General features: G+C 38.5%; 1 protein-coding gene across 1 annotated transcript in view; it reads right to left on the reverse strand.

Annotated features, from left to right (window-relative positions):
- The window catches only part of NELL1 (neural EGFL like 1), a 956,032-nt gene that overhangs the window by 50,349 nt on the left and 878,817 nt on the right, over positions 1-26,866 (reverse strand). The window contains exon 17 of the mRNA XM_026454011.1: positions 10,168-10,308. Within this exon, the coding sequence (XP_026309796.1) occupies positions 10,168-10,308 (141 nt within the window). The remainder of the gene's footprint in view (positions 1-10,167; positions 10,309-26,866) is intronic.

The following is a 26,866-nucleotide window of genomic DNA, read 5'->3' on the forward strand; positions in this document are numbered from 1 at the left end:
CCTGTGAGGTGTGGGGTGTCAGACTGCCCCTAGTGGGGGATGTCTCCCAGTTAGGCTACTCAGGGCTCAGGGACCCACTTGAGCAGGCAGCCTGCCCCTTCTCAGATCTCAACCTCCGTGTTGGGAGATCCACTGCTCTCTTCAAAGCTGTCAGACAGAGTCGTTCGCATCTGCACAGGCCTCTGCTGCTTCCCCTGTTATTTTTTAGCTGTGCCCTGTCCCCAGAGGCGGAGTCTACAGAGACAGGCAGGTTTCCTTGAGCTGCTGTGAGCTCCACCCAGTTCGAGCTTCCCAGCGGCTTTGTTTACCTACTTAAGCCTCAGCGATGGCGGGTGCCCCTCCCCCAGCCTCGCTGCTGCCTTGCGGTTAGATTGCCGCAGACTGCTGTGTTAGCAAGTGGGGAGGCTCCGTAGGCGTGGGACCCTCCCGGCCAGGTATGGGATATATTCTCGTGGTGTGCCGGTGTGCTTACATCGCAGTATTGGGGTGGGAGTTACCCGATTTTCCAGGTGTTGTGTGTCTCAGTTCCCCTGGCTAGGAAAAGTGACTCCCTTCCCCCTTGCACTTCCCAGGTGAGGCGATGCCTCGCCCTGCTTCATCTCTCACTGGTCAGGCTGCAGCAGCTGACCAGCACCGATTGTCTGGCACTCCTGAGTGAGATGACCCCAGTACCTCAGTTGAAAATGCAGAAATCACCGGTGTTCTGTGTCGCTCGCGCTGGGAGATGGAGACTGGAGCTGTTCCTATTCGGCCATCTTCCCAGAAATGTTTAGAAACTCCTAGAAGGTACACATAGCAAACAACTTATAGGCTTGCTCTGTCAGGCTAGCTAGGCTGTGGGTAATGAATGAACCTTGGACTCATGCCTGAGTATAGTGTAATGCACTCTATTCTGATGTTACCTTGTAAAGTGATTATCATCGAAACTGAGGAGGTGCACTTGTCTCCCCAGAGAAGTCTCTAAAATATGTCCAATTTAGCCCACATGCTAAATGGCTCAGGCTTATCTATGTATGGCAAGACTTGAAAAGGAGCAGGCAAGCTTCCAGAGGTTCTGATGGGACTCATTTCTCACCTGATTTATCATCTGCAACTGTGTGTCCAGTGTAAGGTGCTTTCTGGGGGACCCGGAAGACCATTTCTATTAGATGTTGCAAAATGTTCTTAACCTCTCCATTCTGCACCCTGATAATACTGATCCTTTTCCATATCCATTCCATACTGAGGTGGTGTCTGGGTCTTCGTCTCTCTGTCCTTCTGAAACTCTTAGTGACATGTGGCAATTTTGTGTCATGCAACTGAGGCCCTCTGATTCCCAAAATCTTGCTTGCATTTACTTCACATTGAGTCCATACAGTTCCATGGCTACGTGGCATCTGCCTTAAGCAAGGCTCTTCAATAATAGGGAATTCAGTTCTTTGATAAAACCGTGTGTAAAGCTCTTTGGAAACAACAATTCTGAAGTAATGAGACCATACTATATATTGTCAAAGAAAGGTGGCATGCTATTTAACCAAAAAATACCTTATGTGTGGGGTTGGTCTTATTGTTTAGCATAGAGAGAAAATCCGTGAGTGTCCTGGGATTAGTGTCTATGCCTTGTCTCTTAAACTTTCTTGGTTTGAAATACCCTGGTCCACTAAGGTGCTTTTCCACCCTGACATGTCTCTTCTCTAGAATAGAAAAAACAGCACAGACTTTACTTCTTGACGATTATGTATGCAACTTCCTTTTAAATTAGAATAATTTTATGCTCATGTTTCCCATTTTGCTCTGACTGCCAGGATATTTATGAATATCTTTGATAACTATCATTGGTTAATATATTTTCCTTAGTTTTCAAATATTTATATTTTAAATAACTCTTGAACATGTGATCCTTGAATATACTATTCTAATTGCTTTTAAAAGGCAGTGCCTAATAAATAAATAAATTTTAAAAATTGGTTTAAAAATCTGCCTATCATTTTCTCATTCTCTTTATCCCCCACCCTTTCTTTCCTTTTTCTTCTCTGGATTTACATCATCAGAAATGCAAAGAAGGTAATGACATCAGTGGATATCCCAGCAGTATTATTATCAAGGCTGAGGTGCTTTCAGATTAACTGTCAAAAACATGTCGCTTAGTCATCCTGCCCATGGCTCAGAAGGATGGCCCCAGAACACATCCCTTAAGTCCAGTGAATAAAATAAGTTCCTAGTGCTCATGACATGGAGATAATATTGTAACTGTCCATCTGGGTCTCACCTGTTTTCTCTCATGCTTCCTTTGCCTTGTATTTTCGATCTCCAACTGCTCTGGCTAACATCTCCCCTAGCTATGAATCCATCACTGGTCTCCTTCCTTCCAGAAAGCAGTACAGTGTGAACATATTAAGAACAGAAGCTTTGGGATCAAACACAAATGAATTATGGCTTCTGTGTGCCATTTATCAGCTGTGGAATTTGGGACAAGTTCTCTTTATCCTTGAGCTCACATTTTCTTCACCTTTACAATGGGGATAGTAACAGGGCTTTCCTCCCATGGTCATTGTGAAATTAAATTAGAAAATACATGAAATTACCTGGTTCTGTGTCTAGCACATCACGTAGTTGTTCAGTTAATGAAAATAACTAACAAACATCTATTGAATGCTTAAAACCTAAGTGCTGAATGCTGCTTTCCCTTGTTAGTTCACTTAATTGTCATGATTACTCTACAGCAACCTATGAGGTTGATGCTTTTGTAAATTGCTGAGAGCAATGTCTGGCACAAAGTAAGCTCTCAATAAATGTTATGTCTTATTAGTATTACTGTTACTGTTTTCATGTGACAGGTGAGGGAACTAAGGTGGAGGGATGTTAAGTGTTGACTATTATATAATATTTGTCAGGAAATTTGCATATAAAAACACATATTAGAAAAAGTTCCATTGTAAGTTTTATTTTAATCAATGCACACTAAGAAAACTAAGGCTTTGAAAGGTTAAATATCTTTCCAAATGCTGCTCGGCTAGAAAGAGGCCAATTTGGGACTGAATCCAGGCTTTATGTCCTTAAAACCTGCCTCTCATTACATCACAGTGTTGCCTGCTAAGGCTTCATAACTCCCCTCGCCTTCAGTGAGGTTTGTCACTGAGAGCACTTTTACAGATAGAGCACCTCCAGGTTCTACCCCTTTTTATCTCCACTTCTATGAAAAACAGGCACTGAGCAGAAGCAGTCAAAGCAAAATCTTTCTTAGGCCATTTCAATTATTCCTGACACATCCACCAGATAAAATGGAAATTTCTTTCCCAAGGGATTTCGGTGGAACATTTTCTGGTTGTTTCATACTGCTTTGCATGTTGACCATGGTTTCAGCAGTACTCTGAGAAGTAAATCCTCACTGTGCCATTTACAGTGGCCTGAGAGCAGGCTCCAGAGTCTGGAAGACTTTCACCCAACTAAGTTTTATAAAGGAGATAATAATGGAATGCCAACAGGTGTTCCGTCCCATAAGAATAGCTGTATGTCATCTTTGAGTGCGTCTCCAGCAACAATATGGGCTTTATTGTGAATGAATCATTTTATTTCATAACTAAATAAAAAGCACAAAAATGCAATTTAATTCAATGTTAATTGATAGAAATATATCAAAAAAGACCTCAATTGTACTGTAGGTGATAAAGATGTAATTAAGAACATAAATCTGCTAAATTCTATAAAAGAATGGCAAATAAACAGCTACAAAGAAAAATAAGAGGGGAGAAATTTATATTGTTATTACTAGAAGAACTGAATGACAGTAATTCTCTACATTGGCCAAACAGTCTTTCTAATAATCACTTGTAGTCTTTTTTTAAATGACTTCATGAAATAAACCAGTGATATGGTTTGGATTTGTGTCTCCACCCAAAGCTCATGTCAAATTGCAATCTCCAGTGTTGGAGGAAGGGCCTGGTGGGATGTGATTCAATCATGGGAGTGGACATTCCCCTTGCTGTTCTCATGATAGTACGCTCTCATGAGATCTGGTTGTTGAAAAGTACACAACACCTCCCACCTTGATTCTGTTCCTCCAGCTCCAGCCATGTAGGACTAGCCTGGTTCCCCTTTACCTTCCACCATGATTGTAAGTTTCATGAGGCCTCCTGAGCCATGCTTCCTGTACAGCCTATAGAAACATGAGCCAGTTAAACCTCTTTACTTTATAAATTACCCAGTCTCAGGTAGTTCTTTATAGCAGTGTTAGAACAGACTAATACAGCCAGGCACTGAAAGGTGAATATTTCATGTTCTCACTCATGTGTAGGAGCTAAAAAAAATTGATCTGATGGAGGTAGGGAGAATGATCAATACGAGAGACTGGGAAGGGTGTGCAGGTTGGGGAATGGGTGTTAAAGAGAGGTTGGTCAATGGGCACAAACATAGAGTTAGATAGAAGAATTAAGTTACAATGTTTGATAGCAGAGTAGGGTGACTGTAGTTAACAACAACGTACTATATATTTCAAAATAGCTGGAAGAGAGGACTCGCATTGTTCCCAACACATAGAAATGATAAATACTCAAGGTGATAGACACCTCAAATGCCCTGACTTGATCATTACACATTCTATGGTTGTAGCAAAATATCACATGTACCCCATAAATATGCAAAAATATTATGAATTTAAAAAAATAAATTTAAACAAATTTTAGAAAATGATGTCAATCTAGGTCCCACACCAAACCAACTGAATATGAATCTCCAGGATGTGTGATGCCCCATCACAGGTATTTTTAAAAAGCTACTGATATGGACAGGAGATGGAAATACTGGGTAGAAAAGGGCAGCTCCCTGGCAAAGGCCCCAACCTCAAATCTGGAAACCCATGGCCCTAAATGAGAACAGGTATTCCTGTTTTCACACCCAAAAGTTGCCTTTTGGCCCACCACACCCTATGGGTATCCTGTACCTGGTATCCTGTACACCCTATGGGGTATCTATGGGTATCCTGTACCCATAGAAACCCCAAAACCCAGGCTCCACAAGCAGATGAACAGACGAACAGAAGAGCAGCAGGGAATGAGGGAAGAGAAGGAGCATCTGAATGTTGAAAGGAGTTTGGGGACACTCAGAGAGGAGTGTCTGGCTGCTGGACGGTCAAACTCCAGGGGAAGATCGTCTTCCCAGTCCATCCCCTTTCCAGCTCCCCATCCATCCCACTGAGAGTCACCTCCACCACTCAGTAAAACCCCACATTCACCATCCTTCAAGTCTGTGTGTGATCTGATTTTTCCTGGACACCAGACAAGAGCTGGAGATACAGAAAGCTGTCGCACTGGCCCTCTGTCCTTGTGAAAAGGCAGAGGGTCCACTGAGCCATTTAACACTTAAGCTGCCTGTCGACTGCAAAGCTATCTGAACATACTGTAGCACACACCCAGTTGGGCTTCAGGAGTTTCAGGCACCCACCCCTAGATGCTGTTGTGGGGCCAGAGCCCAGAAGTGCTTGCCCCAGCTCCTGCACCTGCCCATCTGTGTACTCCCCCCTCCTGTAAGGGGTTTGGGAGCATATGGCAGATGATCAGACAAGCCACATCTTTGTCACAAGTCCTGCAAAGAGGGACAGGGAACTCTCCCGTTTCACTACTCCAATGAATCTATGACACAGTTTTGAGAATCCCTGCTTTACAGAGTAAGACTTCATCAGGATTTTAACTAATGGAAATGGGGCTATGAGGATAGTCAGGCAAAAGCATACAAGCAAAGGAGTAGTGGAAAGAGAATGCAGGATTTGGGAAGAGCAGAATAAGAATTTGAGTAGGCTCGAGTATTCATGCAAAGTATATTAGCGAACAGAGGAAAATAAAGTTTCATTTGTGGGGGAGCAATATTTTGGAAACTGATTGACATTCCGAGGAGTCTGAATCTTATTTTTAAAATATGCAAAGTACTGCTGTTTATGCATGCCATTGTTAATTATATATTACTTCTCATTTCTAAATGACACAGATAACTATGCCTAGATAAAAGAACAATTGCTTACAACTTCTATATTGAAACTGAGAATCACTGACTCCTACCACTACATCAAAGCACAGAGTGCATTGTACCCTATAGTACCAACAAACCACTGTCATCATCTTCTTCCGCAAATATTAATTTACAAATTTTTGTGTACTATTTTCTCCTGGCATTATAAAGATATATAAGCTAAAGAGAGAGAGACAAAGAAAGAAGAGACTAACTCTGACAAGCTCTTCAAAAATAGTGATTCTGTCTACCTCTGCAATACTAGGACGGGTCATTTCTTCAATCATATGTTACATTTTAAGAGAAAAAGGCAAATCTTAAACATTTTTTTCTCATAAAATAAATCTTGCAAGCATGCTGTTCTTTATGATATCAATATTATTCAAGGCTTACAGTAATGGATAAAAACAGTAGTGAAGGTGCTATTATCCTCATCTGACAAAAAGTGACAGAGTGACATGAGACTATTCTTCTAAAAGCCTCAACTGATACATTTTAGATAACATATGCCATTGTCTGAAGAAAAAAACGTAGCTGAGTACACGTTGCAAACCACTTTTAAAAAAATTGTAAGAGTTATTTTAGATGCTGATATTTCTTTTAAATGTAAGCATTAGTGGTTGATATTATTTAGGGTTTATTCAGATGTGCTCATTTTCAGTGCCATTAAGCTATGTTATTATGATCCAGAATATGTCAGGTTATTAATCCCTCAAGAACAGACATCTTAACTTGTTCATAACCATATTCCCAGAAGACCCAAGGCAGTGCTGGTATGATGGCTTTTCTCAATAAACTATTTTTTTAAATAAAAGACTCATATGGTTTTGTGATATTTAACATCTTATGTCATGCACCACAATCTATACAACACAGCTGGTTATATCAAACAAAATAGAAAATAAATCTGACTTAATACAGTTTTGAATGTCCATGCCTTCAATCATTTGACACATATGCACTGAATGCCTTCTCTTTGACTATATTATCTTAGGGGCTGGGAGTGGAATAGTAAAAGGCAAACAAGGTCTCTGCCCTCAAACAACTTGTACACTTGTGGCAAGAGAATATTACACACATGTGAATGTGAATAAAAATGCTAAAAAAGATATAAAAGAGAGTATTATAACAAAGTGTAGGGAAGGATTATTTCAGAGAAAAGTCACGGAGGGTCTCCATGAAGAAGTAACATTTGTCTGAGACCTAAATAACATGGCAGCCATACAACAAGAGAGGTGTTGAGAGCTCCAGACAGAGAGAGCAGTAAAGGCAAGGCCCTGAAACTGGAATGAGCTTTTTGTCATGTTCAAGGCATGAAAAGATCAAAAAGACTTATATATACGGGAAATGAGTCCAAGATGCAGGCAGGAACAATATCGTCTAAAACCATGAAGGTCATATAAAGTTAGAAAATTATTTTACATTAATTGGGAAGGCATTAGAAGGCCATAATAAGAAAGTATCACTATCTGACTTACATTTTTGTTTGTCCAAGAAATATTCTGAACCAACAGAGTATTCCCAACTACCGCAGAAATACTAAGTGAGGGTCAGATTTCTGTCCTTATGAAGGATCATTTACAAATATTTTCCCAAAAACGTGGAAATGAAATTCAGAGCATTACTCAAATTAAAAATGCCACTAATCCAAACAACTCCAACTCCAAGGAGTCCAGTTCACTGAGGTTTTCCTGTGCAAAACAGGGATCAGTTTGTAGATGAAGAAAGAGGCTCCTTGAGAGTGCAGGAATTTCACCTCCTCCTTCAGGCAGACCACGCAGCATGTTAGAGAGAAATGAGAACCAGGACAGGTGCCAGGGACATTTGTGTGGGTGATAGGGCTGTACAGGTAAGATTGCAACAAGAGGCATAAACTGAAACTGTTCCTAGATTCTCCCTTGACCTAGGTCTGATCCTCAACTTGTAAGCAAACCAGTTACGTGGCTGGGAACGAGGTGTCACCTTTCTGAGACTGAGTTTCTTTATTGATCGTACGATATGATTGCATTTTCACATTTATTAAACAACCATCACCAAAGGGTCTCACTGAAGAAACAGAAGAAAAAAGCCCATTCGCTGCTCATAGTCTAGTCAGAGAGCAAATATATTGGATAAGTGAAGCTACTGAAACATTCACTCAGGAAAAAGGTCTAGAGTTAGCAGAAGAGAGGAGTGACAAGTCTTTGGGAGGCATCAAAGAATACTTCATGGGGACTTGGTGAAACACGAGTTAAATTTAGGAAAATGAAATTCATATGTGAATCATCATGTTTCATTCCAGCCAGAGGGACAGCGTACATAAAGGCAGAGAAGTGTGCCGTCCCATGGCAGGTCCAAACAGTTACAAAATTGGTTAACTACACTGAATACACATAGACACAAAGATAAGACACCTGAGGACTGCCTAAGGAGGGAAGAAAGGGGAAGGATATGGTTTGGAAGGCTACCTATTGTATACTATGCTCACTACCTTGGTGACAGGATTATCTGTACACCAAGCCTCAGCAATGTGCAGTTTACCCATGGAAAAAACCTGCACATGAATCCCTTGAACTTAAAACTAGAATAAATAAATACATAAATAAAATTGGTTTAACTAGCTGGTCTCGAAGGTCCTTTGTACACTAAAAAATCAAAGAGTCTCCTCTTTTAATGATGTCAAATATGATCTGTAAAAATAAAAATTTTCTTTTAGTCACCATGCTTAATGTCATATGTTAATATTCTATCTTTATTCCTCAAAAATAGCTATTTGAGCTATTTCTATACATATAACATTGATTTACAATGAGCTGCATATGTACAGAAGTACCTGGCAATATGTAAAGGAAAAGAAATATGAACAGAGTATGGGGTAGAAGGCTGAATATGCTGTGACATTTAAAATAACAGCTAACATTTCTTGAACATTTAACAGATATTAATTCAATTAATTATCACAACACTTAATAAGATATAAACATTATTTCTATTTTACAGACGAAATAGCTGAAGTACAGACTAGATAAAAATTTGCCCATGGTAAACAGAAGCAGCAGAGCTGGAATTTGACTGCCAACATCTGACCCAAAAGTCTATGCTTTTAGTAACTACACTACATTGCCTCTCAACACTAATGTCAAGACTTTGGGGAATAATTCATGCCACGTGACCATTGTTCTGTAATTCATCTTTGCTTTACATTAACATCAGTGGAGAAGTTGAAAAAACACTGACTACATCTCAGCAGCAGCCTTTAAGGAAAAAAAATACACACACACACACACACACACACCCTAAGCAGAGAAAACAAATTTTCCGAATCAAATTCCCACTTTCTAATTCAGCAAGCTGAACTTTGGGAACCCAAGGTCAGAATGCTTGCCCCCTAGGTTGGTCCAAATCAGCATTAAGAATTCAACAGAGGTGACACAACATGAAAGAATTGGCTTGTATAAGGTTCTCATGGCAACAGTTATGTTTTTGATCAGTTGTTTGGCTTTCATGAAAGTTGTAAGGTCTTGAAGGTGAATAACCCCATCTGCTAATTTCCCGTGTTCAGTGTTTAACAGAACCACAAGGAGAGTCCCCATAAAGGAGACTTTTCAAGAGATGATGGTGGTGGCAATAACAACAATAATGTTAATGCAACTATATCATATATGTGCATCAATTCAAATCTTGCAGCTTTTAAATCGGTAGTATTCTTGTTTAATCCTAATAACATGTATATTGTTACCCCATTTTTACGATATACACAGATGAAAGATGAGAGACTATAGTGACATTTGCAGTATAAGAGATGAGATTCAAACTAAACTTTCTTATTCTAAATCCAGTATCCAGTATTATTTAATATTTCCTCATCTCTACAGTTGCCTCTCAAACTGTCAAAAATTTCAGTAAGTCATCACGGTTTTCCTTAGAAATAATTAAGAAGACTAAGGTTTTCCTTAGAAAGAACACAGCCATCACACATAGTCCCAGGTTTTGTTCGTCTGTCACAGTTTCTATATAAAAATTCTAGCACACCACATTGCATGATCCCTGGCCTAATCCCTGAATTGTAGAGGGAGAAAACTTGAAAACTGATGCGTTTAACCAATGAATGGTCATATTTTAACACTGGGAGCTGAACAGAGTACCAAAGTAAGCTGCACCTCCTGCAAAGGTCCGAGTGGCTGGAGGGCACGCCTGAAAGCTGCTTACCAATACAGGACTCCCCGGACAGTGAATAGGTCCCATCGTCATGGAAACCGCTTCTGCACTCACAGTGGTACCACCCTGGCAGGTTAACGCAGTGGGAATGGTTGTGGCACTCAATGATTCCCTCTGAACATTCATCAATATCTGCCTCAGAGAAAAACACAAGCCCACCAGGATATTAATTTCTTTTGACACTGACCTTTCAGGAAATGCCTAAAACATGCTCATGTTAACATATCAGTTAAAACTGTTTAGTCACCTACAACGAAAGTCACCTGGAAGAAATAAATCCCATGTTTTCCAGAATTCAAACGAATTGAAAGCTTCATTCTTGGATGTTTTCTCTCATATTGAACAATGAATGAGAGCTTATGGTCACAAAAAAATCCTAATTCAAAGGCCGTGTTGTCTTTGAATAAGAACTAAGTTGAGGGTGTTTGGCACAGTTTTAGTATTGGGTATATAAGACTTTTTTGGATTAAACATTTCTAAATTGGCAATTCCAGATTTTATTGTGTGTCCTTTGAAAATGTTTATGAACAAATAAGTTCAGGAAGCTCTAGATTAAATATTATTAAACTGAGTATTTAAATGACAGCCCCAGAGACTTGTCATAATTACATGTCCTGCAAAGCTTTTAGATAAGATTGATAATATGCACGGTTTCCCAAATTTATTTAGCTAATAACTACCTTTTCTGGACATATCTTCAATATCTTACAAAACTAGTGTTGTGGGGAACACAGTTTGGGAACTATTGTTCTATTTCTTTTAAAACTATGGATGGATTATGCTAGTCCATCAGAGATTCTCATTCTTCATTCTTGAGGAAAGGAAGTCTCCTAGGCTTTTTTTGTTTATTTGTTTATTTGTTTGTTTTTCTCTAGACTCTGGCTTTTTAGAATCACCAAATACCTGGTTCATGTATAGATTTTCTAGCACAAAGCCTTGGCTCTGCACTGAAGGAGGTTGACACCATTGCGGAAAAGACAGTTGTCAATTGTTCAACCAGGTTCAGTTCATTCTTACAGAATTTCTCCAAGTAATTATTTCTTAGAATGTAGCTACCGCTGCCTGGGAATCTTCTTTGACTTCTCTTGGAAATAACTGAAATATGGGACTCATATGAACATAAATTTAATTATTAAACATTGGAATCTAACCCATAATGAATAAAATGTACTTTGCAATTTCTTTTAATAGGACCCTGTTAGAGGCATCAGTTCAGGGGCATTCAGCTTCCACTGGTTCTATTATCTTGACAAGTCCTGTGTTGTGCACCAGGCTGTTAATTTAGTTTGAAACTGGATACTCTGATCTCAAGGCATTCTGGCCAAGTAAAGAGAGAAAAGGTGTAGTTTCTCATACTGTGCAATGCCAACTCAAATACCACCTTCTTCCTCTGTAGCACATATTGTTCAGCCCATAAAATCTTTTTACATACATCATCCCTTAGACTTCTAAATGCCCTCAGTCCCCAGGGCCTAATATTTGTATAGGATCTTCAGATATTGCAGTCAGACTATGTGTTTATTATAAATTCCCAGGAAATACATTTCCAGTCACCATGTAGATTGCCATACCTCAAATTTTTAAGGTCCAAGTTTTCTGGGACATATGTTGGATCACTAAAAACTTTAAAACTTCAAGTAGAGAAATGACTAAGCTCTGTGGCTCTTGGACGGAAAGTGCTTATTCTAAATGACAGAATCAGCCCACTGCTTTTTGAATACCAGGGAACAAGAGAGACACATATAAACAGAAGGCTGATTATAGAGAGGACTTCTGTATGTTAGGCTGAAGGATAACTCTCTGTAACAATGCAGCAACCAATTCTACCTCTGATATTTATTTCCAAAGATCTCAGAAAAACCAGTCATGATTAACACAGATCCTGTTGCCAATAGGCTGTGGACAATAGTTTAGGTTATAGCCATGGTTAGCATTTTGGGAAATCAGGAGATATATAAATAGAAGCATCTCAACCAAAGCAAGCATATGTCCTGTTTTGCCTGGAAAAGTCCTAGTTTACACCTACTTCCCTTTCACCACCTGAGTTGGAGGATAAATTATCTGATCAAATAAAGTAACTCCTTCAGCCCTAAATTCAATAGAAAATTTCTAGGAAGAACAGAAGTGGTGAATGATGTGCAAATATTTTTTCAATTCACAGATATTTCTATTCCCAAAATGAAATGATTAGGAGTTTCCATGATTCAGCAGGGCAGAAGTTATCTGTATAGCACAGGAGTCTTTCAAAAGCAGTGAAGACAATCAGACAGTTAACTATCTACAACTTCCCTAGAGACACTAGGGAATCCCTGGCTTGCATGAGAAATAAGAAAAGTAGTGGAGAAGCTCATTTTGCCTGAGAACTGTACTTTTCACAGACGATTCCAGAAACTCACTGGAAATAACCAGGTCACATCACATGCTGGTACCTAGGCTGCAAATTTCTGTTCTCTGTGCAAGGTCTATAGTTAAAGCCAGAAAATTCATTTTTTATGCAACCATATTGTACTTAAGAGGGGATCACGTTTTCACTGTGTTCCTAAAACTGGCTTTCTTCTGTGTAGGTAGTCACACAATATAAAGCAACCATCACAGACCCAAATACAGAAAACACTTGGAGGCTTTTCAGCAACACTTTGGGGATTTTACAAATTATAAATGATAGTTTCTTCCCAAGCTAGGTTGTGGCTGCCTTTGTCCTCAGAGACAAAGATTTGTTTCTCCCAGTCAGCACTCCCTACAGGCAAACAAACAAGACAGAAGCTCTGGGAATGGGGTCTCTCTGAGTTCACTGTGGAATCAACTCTCATTCAAGGAATCCTGATAAGTTACAGTGAGCCTGGCTGTACTCACAATGTGTCAACCATCCCAAAGGAAACAAACAAACAAAAAGTCACCTTTCCTCCTACAGAAAGTCCTAAAATCTTACTTAAATCTCAGTTTAATCCAGTACAGAGCTGAAAATGTGAACAAGGAAACGAGAAGCTGGGGGATTGTTGAGTGAGACCCATAGTATTCATTTCCGTATCCTCAGAGCCAAATGTTGGCAACACAATAACTCACATATTGCCTGGGTCACACCACTTACAAATGGTGAAATGTAGTTCAAAACTAGATAGAACCAGTATTTGTCACAACTATCATATCTTGTTGACAAGAGAGGATTATTTACACAAAGACAATACATTTATTCAATTCTGTAAATATCTGTTGAGTTAAAAATATGTGCAAGGATGATTTTTATGTTGTGTTCAATGCAAAAATGGATGAAACATGACTCAGAAAATCCAGGAGCTCAGAATCAAAGGGAAGAACTATATACATATATGTGTGTGGTGTGTTTCTGTTTCATATTTCATACTAATAGTTAAAGCTTCAACCACCCACCAATATCACCAGCTTCCTCCCCTAGTGACTCGGTGTCTGTACACACATCTATCTTGCCCTATCACAATTATTTTCTTTTTGTGTCTGTCACTGAAATGCAAATTTTCCAAGAAAATGGACAACATTTTATGGAGGTTTACCTTGCTAGTGATACCTAGAAGTGGGAGTAACAAGCAATTTGAAAATGCCCAATACAAGTCTATGGGAATGAATGTATGAGAAAATAAATGGTAGGTTGAATGAAAGGAAAAATTAATGCAGGCTATAATGGAGATTCGAAATACCCCAAGATTTCTTGGCATTTGCAAATCACAAAACTACAATGTCAATTCATAAAACTAAACAAAAAATAAATTTTATATTTATATGTTGTTTTCCTCTAAAAGACATGTGTTCTACTTAATACTTTGCTTCTACCTCTAATCTTTAGATATTTTAAGTGGGCAAAATAGGTAACAAAAATGTTATAATTGCAATGGTGTGATAAGGAGAAATTTTAATCATGATTATAATAATTATAACAATTGTTATAATTGTTGCAATGAAAAGCTCTACCTGTACCATGAATTTTCCATTTACAATAAGAAACAGATGAATACCCAAGGTTTGTTTTCATAAAATGTATCATAAGCAATACATTTAATCCTATTTGGGGCATATGGTGAACTTTCTGTAGAAAGCAATTTGCAAACAAATCCTGGAATTCCTGTAAAATCCATCTCTTGAGCTGGATGGATCTCTTCCTCCATCTAATCTCTTTCCTATTAGATTTGCAATTTCAAAATTTATAAAACCAATAAAGTTTTCTCAAAGCTTATTTTCAAAGAGGTACTTTTGTATTTCATACTAATAGTTAAAGCTTGCAGTGAAGTAGTGGCTCAGGTTGTGGATGGTTTACACCTTTTCTAAGAGTTTTTAGGGTGATATTGAGTCATGAGAAAAACTTCTGATATTTTCACTCATTCAACAAAAGTTTATTGAGCACCCCCCATGTGCTAGTACATTTGCCCCATGTACTAAGCACTGTATCATATCCTCTGATACAGAGACAGAGGTAAGGTCTCTGCCCTCCAGATACATAGAGTCTAAGGGGCAAATAGAATGTAAAAGAAAAATAAACTGTTGTTATAAATATAGACTTTAGAGACAAACATGACTTCAAATTCCTGCTCAGTAATGCACTACTAATTATTTAGATTTTGCAAGTCTTTGTTTTCTCATCTGTAGGTTGAGAATTATAAAATCAAACATCATGTGACTGTGAAAAAAAGACTCTTAAGCACAGTCTGGATATTATCTTTGGACTAAATATTACTGTTATAAAACAGAAGACAGAATAAGTGGATTCTTAAAATAAAAAAATATATATAATGATGTAAACTTGCAATCAGGAAACTGGTTCAGACTAAGAGATTTTTTTCTGGATCTCTAAAAATATTCATTTGGATTTTGAGACAAGTGTAACTTTGTTAAGCATTCAGGAATAGAATCTATAAATCTATAATACTTGCCTCATAAAGAGTTGGATTCTCTTGGTCACCAAAAAACTTCACATAAGTTTAAAGAAGAAGAATTAGTAACATAAATTGTCACAAGTACAGCAAACACAAACCTGCTTATTTTCTACTATTTGCTGAATGCCAGTATTGTACTGAACATAACATGCAAAGACCCTGTGGTAGAAACAGGCTAGTTCTTCTATCTCTTGTTTTTTTTGGGTTCTTAGAGATGTGCCTGGAGCATGCTTCCTTTGGAGATACGTAAGGCCAAGTGACTAAACTCTAGTGACAGAGTTAGAAGTGACATAATTTCAAGATGGTTCATAAAAATGCCTAATATGATCCTCCAGAATATGTTTACCTGCTCACTACAAGACAATTTCCAGGAAAACCTTGGAAATCATGTATTGAAAATAGTAGAACATTTTTCTGCCTGGCTTCCTGCAAGGCTATGTAGACCAGGGCCCTTCCACAGACCTGAAACTGTCATGGGCTATTTAGATGAGTAAGAAATATATTTATATTTTATTGAGCCATTACTGTTTGGAGTTGCTTTTTATTGCTAGCCAGCATTTTCTAATTATTATGAGAGACCCTTTTCCATATTCAGGGAAAATACTGTGCTCAGGTTAGAACTCATACTGCTGTAATATCTAAAAATAAAAACAGAAACAAGCAAAGAAGGAAAAAAACCCAGCACTAATCACAGATTATGTAGGCAGCTAAAGGAGTGGAAGAAGTTTTTTGCTGAAAGTCAAGAGTCAAGATAACACATAAAACAAGACAAAGCTTTGTAGTTAGATATATTTGAGTTTGAATTCTGGTTCTGTTACTTCTCAGCTATCTGACTTTGACTTTGAGCAAGTTGTTTATCTTTTTTGAGCTTCACTTTCTTTGGCTTTTAAATGATAACATCACTATCTTAGTCCATTTTGTGTTAGAATACCCGAGATTGAGTAATTCATAAAGAAAAGAGGTTTATTTTGCTCTTGTTCTAGTGACTGAAAAGTTCAAGATTATGTAGCTGCATTTGGTGGGGGTCTCAGGCTGCTTCAAGTCATGGTAGAAAAAAAAAGGGGGAGGCAGTGTGTATGTGCAAAGAGATCACATGGCAAGAGAGGAAACAAGAGAGAAACTGACAAACCAGACTCCATGGGAGCGAATTGATTCCTGCCAGAGAGAACTCATTCACCCTCATTTGAGGACATTACTCTGCACATGAGGGCTATGCCTCCATGACCCAAACACCTCCTACTCAGCCCCACCTCCTAACCCTCCATATTGGACATCAAAATCAACATGAATTTTGGTGGGAACAAACCACATCTAAACCACAGCAATTACTTATCTCATAATGCTGTTGTTTTCAACATTGAATGAGATCAATCTAAAAACTACAAATCCAGGCAGACATTCATTAGGCAAGTGATACTTATTGTTCTGTAACTTAAAATCCCCACATTCCAAGAGAGTCCAAGTCTCCAGGCTTCAATTCCTTACATGTAAAATGAAAGGATTGTGCATTTATGGCCTCTATTAGTGTGACGGTTAATATTAAGTATCAATTTGATTGGATTGAAGGAAGCAAAGTATTGTTCCTGGGTGTGTCTGTGAGGTTGTTGCCAAAGATTAACATTTGAGTCAATAGACTGGGAGAGGCAGACCCAACCTCAATTTGGGTGGGCACCATCTAATCAGCTGCCAGAGCAGCAAGGATAAAAGCAAGCAGAGGAACCTAGAAGGACTGGCCTGAGTTTTCTGGCCTCCATCTTTCTCCTGTGCTGGATGCTTCCTGCCCTCGAATATCAGACTCCAAGTTCTTCAGGTTTTGGACTCTTGGACTTATACCAGCGATTTGCCAGGGACGCTCAGGGTTTTAGCCATAGACTGAAGGCTGCACTGTCAACTTCCCTACTTTTGAGGTTTTGCGACTTGGACTGACTTCCTGGCTCCTCAGCTTGCAGATGGCCTATTGTGGGACTTTAGCTTGTGATCATGTGAGTCAATTCTCCTAATAAACTCCCATTCATATATTCATCTATCCTATTCTGTCCCTTTAGAGAACCCTGACTAATACAGATTTTGGTACAGAGAATGGGGTGCTACTGTAAAGATGCCCAGAAATGTGGAAATGATTTTGGAACTGGGTAACAGGCAGATGTTGCAACAGTTTGGAGGGCTCAAAAGAAGATAGGAAAATGTGGGAAAGTTTGGAACTTTCTAGAGAGTTGGAGTGCTCAGAAGACAGGAAGATACAGTAAAGTTTGAAACTTCCTAGAGACTAATTAAAGAGCTTTGACCAAAATGCTGATAGTGATATGGACAATAAAGTCCAGGCTGAGGTGGTCTCAGATGCAGATTAGGAACTTTTGGGAACTGGATTAAAGGTCACTCTTGCTATACAAAGAGACTGGCAGCATTTTTGCCCCTTCCCTAGAGATCTGTGGAACTCTGAACTTGAGAGAGATGATTTAGGGTATCTGGTGGAAGAAGTTTCTAAGCAGCAAAGTGTTCAAGAGGAAGCAGAGCATAAAAGTTTGAAAAATTTGCAGCCTGATGGTGAAGTAGAAAAGAAGACCCAATTTTCTGGGAAGAAATTCAAGCAGGCAGAAGAAATTTGCATAAGTAATGAGGAGTCAAACACTAATCACCAAGAGAATGAGGAAAATGTTTCTGGGGCATGTCAGAGAACTTCCCAGCAGCTCCTCTCATTACAGGTCTGGAGGCCTAGGAGGGAAAGGTGGTTTTTGGGGGTGAGTCCAGGGCCTCTCTGCTGTGTGCAGCTTTGGCACTTGGTGCCCTGCATCCCAGCTGCTCTATCCCAGGCTAAAAGGGGCCAAGGTTATTTCGGACCATGGTTTCAGAGGGCACAAGCTGTAAGCCTTAACAGTCTCAACTTGGTGATGAGCCTGTGGGTGCCCAGAAGTCAAGAATTTAGGTTTGGGAACCACTGCCTAGATTGCAGAGGATATATGGAAATGCCTGGATGTCCAAGCAGAAATTTGCTACAGGGGCAGAGCCTTCATGGAGAACCGCTGCTAGGGCAGTACAGAAGGGAAATGTGGGATTGGAGCCCCTACACAGAGTCCCCACTGAGGCACTGCCTAGTAGTGCTAGCTAGGGCCACCATCCTCCAGACCCCAGAATGGTAGATCCACTGACAGCTTGCACCGCACACCTGCAAAAGTTGCAGACACTCAATGCCAGTCCTTGAAAGCAGCCAGTGGAGATGGGTATACCCTGCAAAGCCACAATGGTGGAGTTGTCCAAGGCTGTGGGAACCCACTTCTTCCGTCAGTGTGACCTGGATGTGAGACACGGAGTCAAAGGAGATTATTTTGGACCTTTAAGATTTAATTACTGCCTCATTGCATTTTGGACTTGCGTGAGGCCTGTAGTCTCTTTGTTTTGGCCATTTCTCCCATATTAGTGTATTTACTTACTACCTGTACCCCCACTGAATCTAGGAAGTAAATAACTTGCTTTGGATTTTACAGACTTATAGGTGGAAGAGACTTGCCTTGTCTCAGATGAAACTTCGGATTTTGGACTTCTGAGTTAATGCTGAAATGAGTTAAGACTTTGGGGGACTGTTGGAAAGGCATGATTGGTTTTGAAATGTGAGAACATGAGATTTGGGAGGGGTCAGGGCAGAATGAGGGGCAGAAATCTCACCTTGCAGTGTAATAATCCCCATGTATCAAGGGCGGGGCCAGGTAGAGATAATAGAATCATGGGATCAGTTTTCCCGTATTGTTCTTGTGGTAGTGAATAAGTCCCATGAGATCTGATGGTTTTATAAATGGGAGTTTCCCTGCACAAGCTCTCTTGTCTTCACTATGTGAGACTTGACTTTGCTTCTCATTCACCTTCTGCCATGATTGTGAGGCCTCCCCAGCTATGTAGAATTGTGAGTCAATTAAACCTCTTTCCTTTCTAAATTACCCTGTCTCAGGTATGTCTTTATTAGCAGCACGATAAAAAACTAAAACGGCTACTTTTAATATTCCAGAATACGGGAGATCTTAGCTTTGGGCTCATAGCTTCTTCTGCTGCTAACCAGCTAAATGACTGCTAGAAGGTTTAAGTAACCTCTTTGTACCTCAGGTTTTTCATTAGGCAAATGGCAATTTTAAAAATACAAATTTTGTCTGCCTTACAAACAAGCTCCAATAAGGTATGAACAAGCTCTGCAAAGTCAAGTGATTGTCTCACAAAATATCTGGTGATATCATTATTGCTGTTTCTTCTTTGTAAGTCATTAGTAACTAGTTTTTGTGTATTAATCTGAAACGTACCTGCTATTAACAGTGATGTGAATAGTAATGGCAATAGAGCTCTCTGACTTTCTTTAGTGACTTTGCACAAAATAATCCATTTCTTCCTGGATATGGCCATCTAATTTTATCTCTGAAGCCTTTCTATCTTTCCTCTAGCAAACTGCTCAAAATCTTCCTAAAAGAACCGATCTGTTAACATTTCAACTCTCAACTTTATTCTGGAAACTCTGATCTATATCTCTAAGCTAACCTCTAACACAAATTCAGAAATGCATTTACTATTGAATATGGATTTGCACATCTCAGAGGTCTCATTTCAAACTTATCCTGCCCAAAGCTTTACATGACATACATGTTTCTATGTACCAAATTCATCTTCCTCTCCAGCACTCCTTCCTCACTGTCATCCCTCGTAACCAATGAACAAAACTATTGAAGTTTGACTGCTATGAACCTTGAAGATTTTAAAAACATGGAACTAAATCTTATTCACTCCAAGCCTGGAAATCCTATGATTCTATGATTTTTAAAAATATCCTGCTCCTCTAGTAATTACAAATGATTCTTACTGTAAAAATCTCCTATCGGGCATTCAAAGCATAAATAATTGACCTCACTTTGACTATCAATTTGCCTTTATTTCTCAAAATTCTTCATCATAAAACATTTGTACTCTCTGGGGTGTTTGCTTTACATACCCACTTATTCCACACTCCATTGAATTTGAGGCTTCCTGCCCTGCGAGTGATGGTTTTAAAATTAAAATCCAAGCACAAATCTTAATTCCACCAAGAAGTCCTCTTTCTTCTCTCTGAATTCCTATAGTGTTTAACAGTTCTACCATCCCATTTAATTCTGACATACATTCTATTTTAGAATATTCTATGATTCTTACTACAGTTTCTCTATCAAATAGGAAGAATTTTTGAACTTCCATCTATTAATAATTTACTATGTGTCAGGTTCTCTGACAAGTGTTTTATATTCACAACTCCATTTGATCTTCAGAATGCCTCTGAGATCATTTGAATTGCTCTAATTTTACTGAAAATGGAGGCGTACATGTTTAAATAATATACCCATGGTAAAACATCTGGAAAGTGACAGAGTGGGGATTTAAACCAAGGTCTACTTGACTCCCAAATACACACATTTAATCATTATACTATACAGCCTCTTGTACACTTGGGGGAATACATAGGACTTTGAAGAAGCTATTAAAAATATGTTCAAAATGTAAAGAAAAACATACTGAGTTGAATAGTGAACAGATTTCTGCTACCAAGGTAAAGTAGCAGGGACTGAATTTGTTGTCTTATCTGAAACAAATAGGAACAAATGCATACATATACATATATGTTTTCATATATACATACACACACACACATACACGAAAAAAGAATTTTGAAGATACTGGAAATTAGGTAACTAAGAAAACGATCCCTAAGAGACATAAAACAAATGAGAAGAGTGCTACAAATATCCCAGTTTACTACCTTGAGAGAGGTGCAGGCCATGGTAGAAGGAAGAAAACCCATGAGGAGCCTATTGAACTACCTGGTTTGAGGATACGATGATGGGAATATAGGAAGACCAAGACAAGCAGAGGTTATAAAGCAGAGTATTGGAGAGGAGATAGCTGAACAGAGAGGTAATTTTGAAGTTCTGCAGAGAGTACCAGTCAGGTAATCAGCAAAGTGCTAATCAGAAAATAAATATGATGAAATTATCCAAAGCTGGAGAAAGACCACCAAAATACATTAGAAGTAGTAGAACCTGGTGCTTACACAGGAAGAGGAACAGTGCATGATTCCACAAGCCAGACTGGGGAATCTCATAAGGCATTGGATAATACTGGATCTACAGCATAAAAAGACAAATAAAACAAAAAAACTGCAAAATAGTAGATGCAAACCCAACCATATCAATATTTACAATAAATGTATATTTATTAAACACTTAATGGCAAAGATTATCAGACTAGAAAAAAGCAATACCCAATTTTTGCTGTATACAAATGATGTATTTTAGATACAAAAGCACAAACAGGTTAAAATAGAAGTATGGGGAAAGATATTCCATGTAGACATGAATGACAAGAAAACTAGAATAGCTATATGGGTTTCAGAAAAAAAATAGGCTTCAAGATAAAGAAAATGTGCAAAGATAAAAATGTCATTTCATAAAAAGAATCAATTGGCCAAGAAGATGTAACACTCTTAAATATATAGGTCTGGAAATTTTCTTTGTATAAATTTATGGGGTACAAGTATAACTTTGTTACCTGGCTATATTGCATAGTGGAGAATTCAGGGCTTCTAGTGTGTCCATCACGGGACTTACATGTACCCATTAAGTAATTTCTCATCACCTACCTCCCCTCCCACCCCTACACCTTCAGAGTCTCCATTTTCTATCATTTCACATTGCATATTCATGTGTAAACATTATTTAGCTCCCACTTATAAGTGAGAACATGTGGTATTTGTCTTTCTGTGTCTGACTTGTTTAACTTAGGACAATGGCCTCCAGTTTCATCTATGTTGCTGCAAAAGACATGATTTCATTTTTTATGGTTGAATAGTATTCCATTGTGTATATCTAACACATATTCTATATCTAATCACCTGTTGATGAAGAGTTAGTTTGATTCCCTATCATCACTATTGAGAATAGTACTTAAATTAAAAGATGATTTCAGGTAGGTTTTTGATATAATGACTTTTTTCCTTTGGGCACAACAGAGTGAAGAGACAGTCTGCATAATGGAAGAAAATATTTGCCAGCCATGGATCTGACAGGAAACTAATATCCAGAATTTACCAGGAACGCAAACACAAGATTTACCCAACAACAAATCAAACAATCTCATTAATAAGTAGGCAAAAGATATGAATATACATTTTTTAAAAGCAGACATACAAATGACCAAAAGTATATGAAAAAATGTTCAAGATTATTAATCAGAGAAATTCAAATTAAACCACAAGATATCATTTTACAACAATCAGAATGGCTATTAATTAAAAAGACAAAAATTAACAAATGTTGGCAAGGATTCAGAGAAAAGGAACACTTATACACTGTTGATGGGAATGTAAATTACAGCAACCTCTATGGAAAACATTAGAACTAAAAATAAAACTAGAATTTGATCCAGCAATTGATATATAATTTTTAATGGCAAAACTTCAAAACACATGAAACAATAATAAAATAACCAAAAGGAAAAAATACAAATCTAGAGATTTTAACCTCTATTTCAGTAACTGATACACCAAAAAGTCACCAATATAGAAGATATGAACAATACTAATTGGCATTTCATGGACATTATACCCAATCACTGTAGCATAAACATTTTTTACAAGTGTGCATGGAATGTTGACCAAGACAGAACAAATCCTCATTCATAAAACAATCCCCCCAAAATTCAAAAGCTTGAAATCTTATAGAGTGTGTTTTCTGGTCCCAACAGAATTAAATAGATATCAAATCAAAATAAGATACTTAGAAAAGGTACAAATATTTGGAAATTACTCCAGTTCCAAAAGTCAATGAATTAAAGAAACTACAAAGAAAATGTAAAATATTTGGAACTGATTGATATTATTAAACAACAGGTTACAATCTGTGGGAACCAGTTAAGGTAGTGCCTAGAAACAAATGTGTAGCTGTGATACTTATATTCAAAAGAGAGAAAAGTATAAAGCCAACATTCTTAATTTTAGATCTGTAAGAAACCAGTAAAAGACAGGCACATAGATTTTTACCCTACATCTGGTCCTACCCACAGAGTATGGTATGTGAGATAAGATTAGTGCTAATATAAGGGTAACCATAGGACTCTACTGAACTGAAAGAAATATTTCTAAATTTGCCCTGAGGCAGGATAGCCAGATGCATTTATTTTTTAATTAGAACCAAATCAGAGACCAAAAAATGTTTCTGCACATCAAAAGCAAAGGAAGGAGTCAAGGACAAAGGTTGGAGGAGTGGTCAGGGAATACAGATCTGGGAGAATGGAAAGAAGGTTGGCATGGCGTAAGGAGCAGGTGCATGAGGAAGGGCCGGGGCTGAGTACTTGAATGGTAAGTGGGTGCTGATGCATCTTTTGACACTGGGCCCTCTGTTGTAAGTGACACCTTAACCCTGCTTACCTCTCCTCTCCCAAAAGAAACATATTGACTCACAAAATGTACAAGTCCAGGGGCTCTAGACTCTATGGGATCCGTGCAACAAAGCAATATTATCAGGATTTAGGCTCCCTCTGTATCTCCACTCTGCTCACCATCATATAACCACTCCTATAAGCCAGAACCTCTTCATGTAATGGCCTCCAGATGTTCTAGGCAGACATCATTTTAAATCTGTCAAAGGGAGAGATTCTTACCAATAGTATTGGCACAAATCTATTGTAAAAATACAAAAATTAGCCAGGTGTGGTGGCGGGCACCCTGGGAGACTGAGGTAGGAGAATTGCTTGACCCTGGGAGGCAGAGATTGCAGTGGGCTGAGATCATGCCACTGCACTCCAGCCTGGGCAACAGAGCAAGACTCCACCTCAAAAACAACAACAACAACTACAAAAACAGAAAAACAAAAACAAACAAACAAACAAAAAGGGATTTGAGCCGCATTCATCTTGATTTGGTTACATGCTGAGTCCTGAAGTAGTTACTGTGATCATGTCTGGTTACCAGCCCACCCCTAGAGCAAGAGGTAAAATCAGCACTACTTGAGATATCTTAAACTGAGAATTTAGAAGGGGTTGTTCCTCAGAAACTATTGGAATGCCCTTATTAGAATAGGAACTGAATTCTGGTGAGACAAAATCCACAGATGTCCCTTAGGCCTCTTTTTATGTCAGTCCTACAGCATATTGTGAGATGGATGTATTGGCTGAATGAAATCATGCTACTTTGACAGTGTGTGTGTTTTCCTTTGGAAGGCTCCTCTGTCTAAAGGGCACCTTCCTTACCTCTCTTCTATTAGTGCCAGATCAACGTTGTTGTTTTTCCCAAAGTGATTGATATGGGTATTTATTGTTGTCAAGAAGGTAAATTAAAAAGATATCAATGTCACCCTATGAACTGTGTATGAAAGATACCTCTGAGGATTCTGGGAACATAGCAGAGTAGTCAGCACCAGGAGTCTTTCTCTCAACCTAGACTATAATTACACTGGCAGAATCTGCCTGATGTAACAATTTTAAGACTCTGGAGTCTATTAGAAGGCTTGTAACTTCTAGGGGAAGGCTTCCAGGTACGTTTCGGTCAATTTCAGCTTGTATAATGGTATCGGTTGTGCACTCCCCATCCCCCATCCTGGGGGCAGGCACCATACAGATTTTGTCTTTCTGCTCTATCCTGAGTGATACACCCTCCACCTCCCACCCATTCACTTTCAATTATAAGAACCTTGACTTGCTTGCATAAATCACTCTTGGTCTCAATCAATGGTTCTCAAACAGTGGTCCTCAGACTAGCACCATTAACATCAGCAGGAAACATATTATATATGAAAATTGTCTGGTACCACCCAACATATTAAATTAGAAATTCTGGGGGTAGAACCCAGTAGTCTGTATTTAAACAAACTTGCCAGAATCATCTGAGGACTCTACTTTGAGAACCACATATCTATAATAATAATGGAATTTTCATCCTTTTTCCCAGTGATTTGTCGAGATAAGGGCATGTGACCAAGTTTTTGCTAATGAGAAGTAAGGGGAAGTCTGCTGGTGATGGAGTGGCAGTGGGGTTGACTTTCATGGTTAAATGACAGAATTCCTAATATGTTCATTCTGTTTAGTTAGCTGGCTGGAGGATGTGAGGACTAGAGAAATATAGCCTTCTTTAGTTTATGGGAAAAATTCCAGTTAAATCAGAGAAACACCAAACTAGGCCTTTGATGTCATTGAGCTGCTGAACCAACCCTGGAGCTACATATTGCCAGATTTCATGTCATGAGAGAGAATTTAAAAATTTATTATTAAGCCACAATTACTTGAGTTTTCTATTACTTCCAGCCAAAATAAATTCAACCAATAGAATATTTTTATCTCCATTTTACAGATAAAGGAAACAAGTCTGAAAGGTATTAAATAATTTCCATAAGGCAACATATCTAGTTACATGGTATGCTAAGTTTTAGGCTTGCTTTTCTCTGAATACAAAACTTCACGAGGCTACCCTACCTCTCAATAGATCACACTGTTTCTCCCACCAAACTACAAGCCTGATGATGGCCAGGGAACAAAAGGGACTACGTTTCACTTCTTCCCTTACGCCATTATATCTAATCCTTAGTTGTTTTATGAACTTAAGAATTCTATTCTGAATGATGCTTTATTTTCTTGCTTAAAAGGAGGAACACAATTTGATTTTTAATTTATTCTTCATGACATTAAACCTATCCCTTTAAAGATAGGTCCACATTTTTTACTTTGAATATTCCAGTAGTCTGCATTATTTATAGTAGAGGTATTTATGCAGACGTGATTAATAAAATAATTCACCTCCAAATGAAACAAGGAGGCTTCAGCCCTGAATGAGAACTGAAGAATTAAAGTAAGTCAATCCTTTGGAGAGCTTCACCATATTTCTGTCATCATCTGATTACACCCAGAGAAAAATTATTTCATGTTGTGTAAATGGCAGACAAGTACCATCATAATGAAAAAGTTATTCTGGAAAAAAAAAAAAAAAGCTTTTGTCAAATTCACAAAGTTTTATCATAGTGCTTCTGAAAGGGGGAAAATTAGCATCTGTTTTTTTTTCTTCAGTGAGTTGGAGAAGAAATTAAGATGAGAAAATTCAAGAACTCTTAACAGATAGAAGCACTAGGGTTTGTGATTCCCAAAAAGCATTTACGCTGCTTTGTCTTCTTGTGGCTCCACAGCATCCTGGATGCACTTGGCTTAAAAATGTCTTTGCAGAACTCATGCTGCTTACCATGGATCCAGAGTCAGAGCTGGTCCCATGAAGAAGCATCTGTGACTTGAAAAGGTTGGAGCCAGGACCAAGTAAAAAGTGGAAATAAAGGGACTGAATCATTTCTCATTGAATAAACTTAACTACACATCTTGAAAAACCACTTTAGTATCTAGAGAAGAAAGACTGTTCAGAGGTAGATTATGTGATGGAGAGCAATCAGAAATGACTTAAAGGATAATGTCATTGCCCATGACCATCTGCTGTATATCTCTTTTCAGTGCCCATGGAAAAACAACTCTTTTCTATTGTGTGGGTTAGCCATAGCGATATTGGTTATGACTAAGAATGTCTAAATCCCACATGCTTAGAAATCATTGAATCATAGAGGCACAGAAGAATGACATGTCTGTACGATACCATATTCGAGGTCATACACGCCAAAGATTACAGAATCCAGGCAGGCAATCTAAATGAGTGATGTAGCACAGGTGTTGGTAAACTAGAGGGCATATATGTTCTGCCCAAGGGGCACAGCTATAATGTAGCTCCAAAAAGGTTACCATGCCTTGCTGGAATCCCAGAAAAG

Source organism: Piliocolobus tephrosceles, chromosome 13, assembly GCF_002776525.5.
Source record: "Piliocolobus tephrosceles isolate RC106 chromosome 13, ASM277652v3, whole genome shotgun sequence".
Lineage (NCBI taxonomy): Eukaryota > Metazoa > Chordata > Mammalia > Primates > Cercopithecidae > Piliocolobus > Piliocolobus tephrosceles.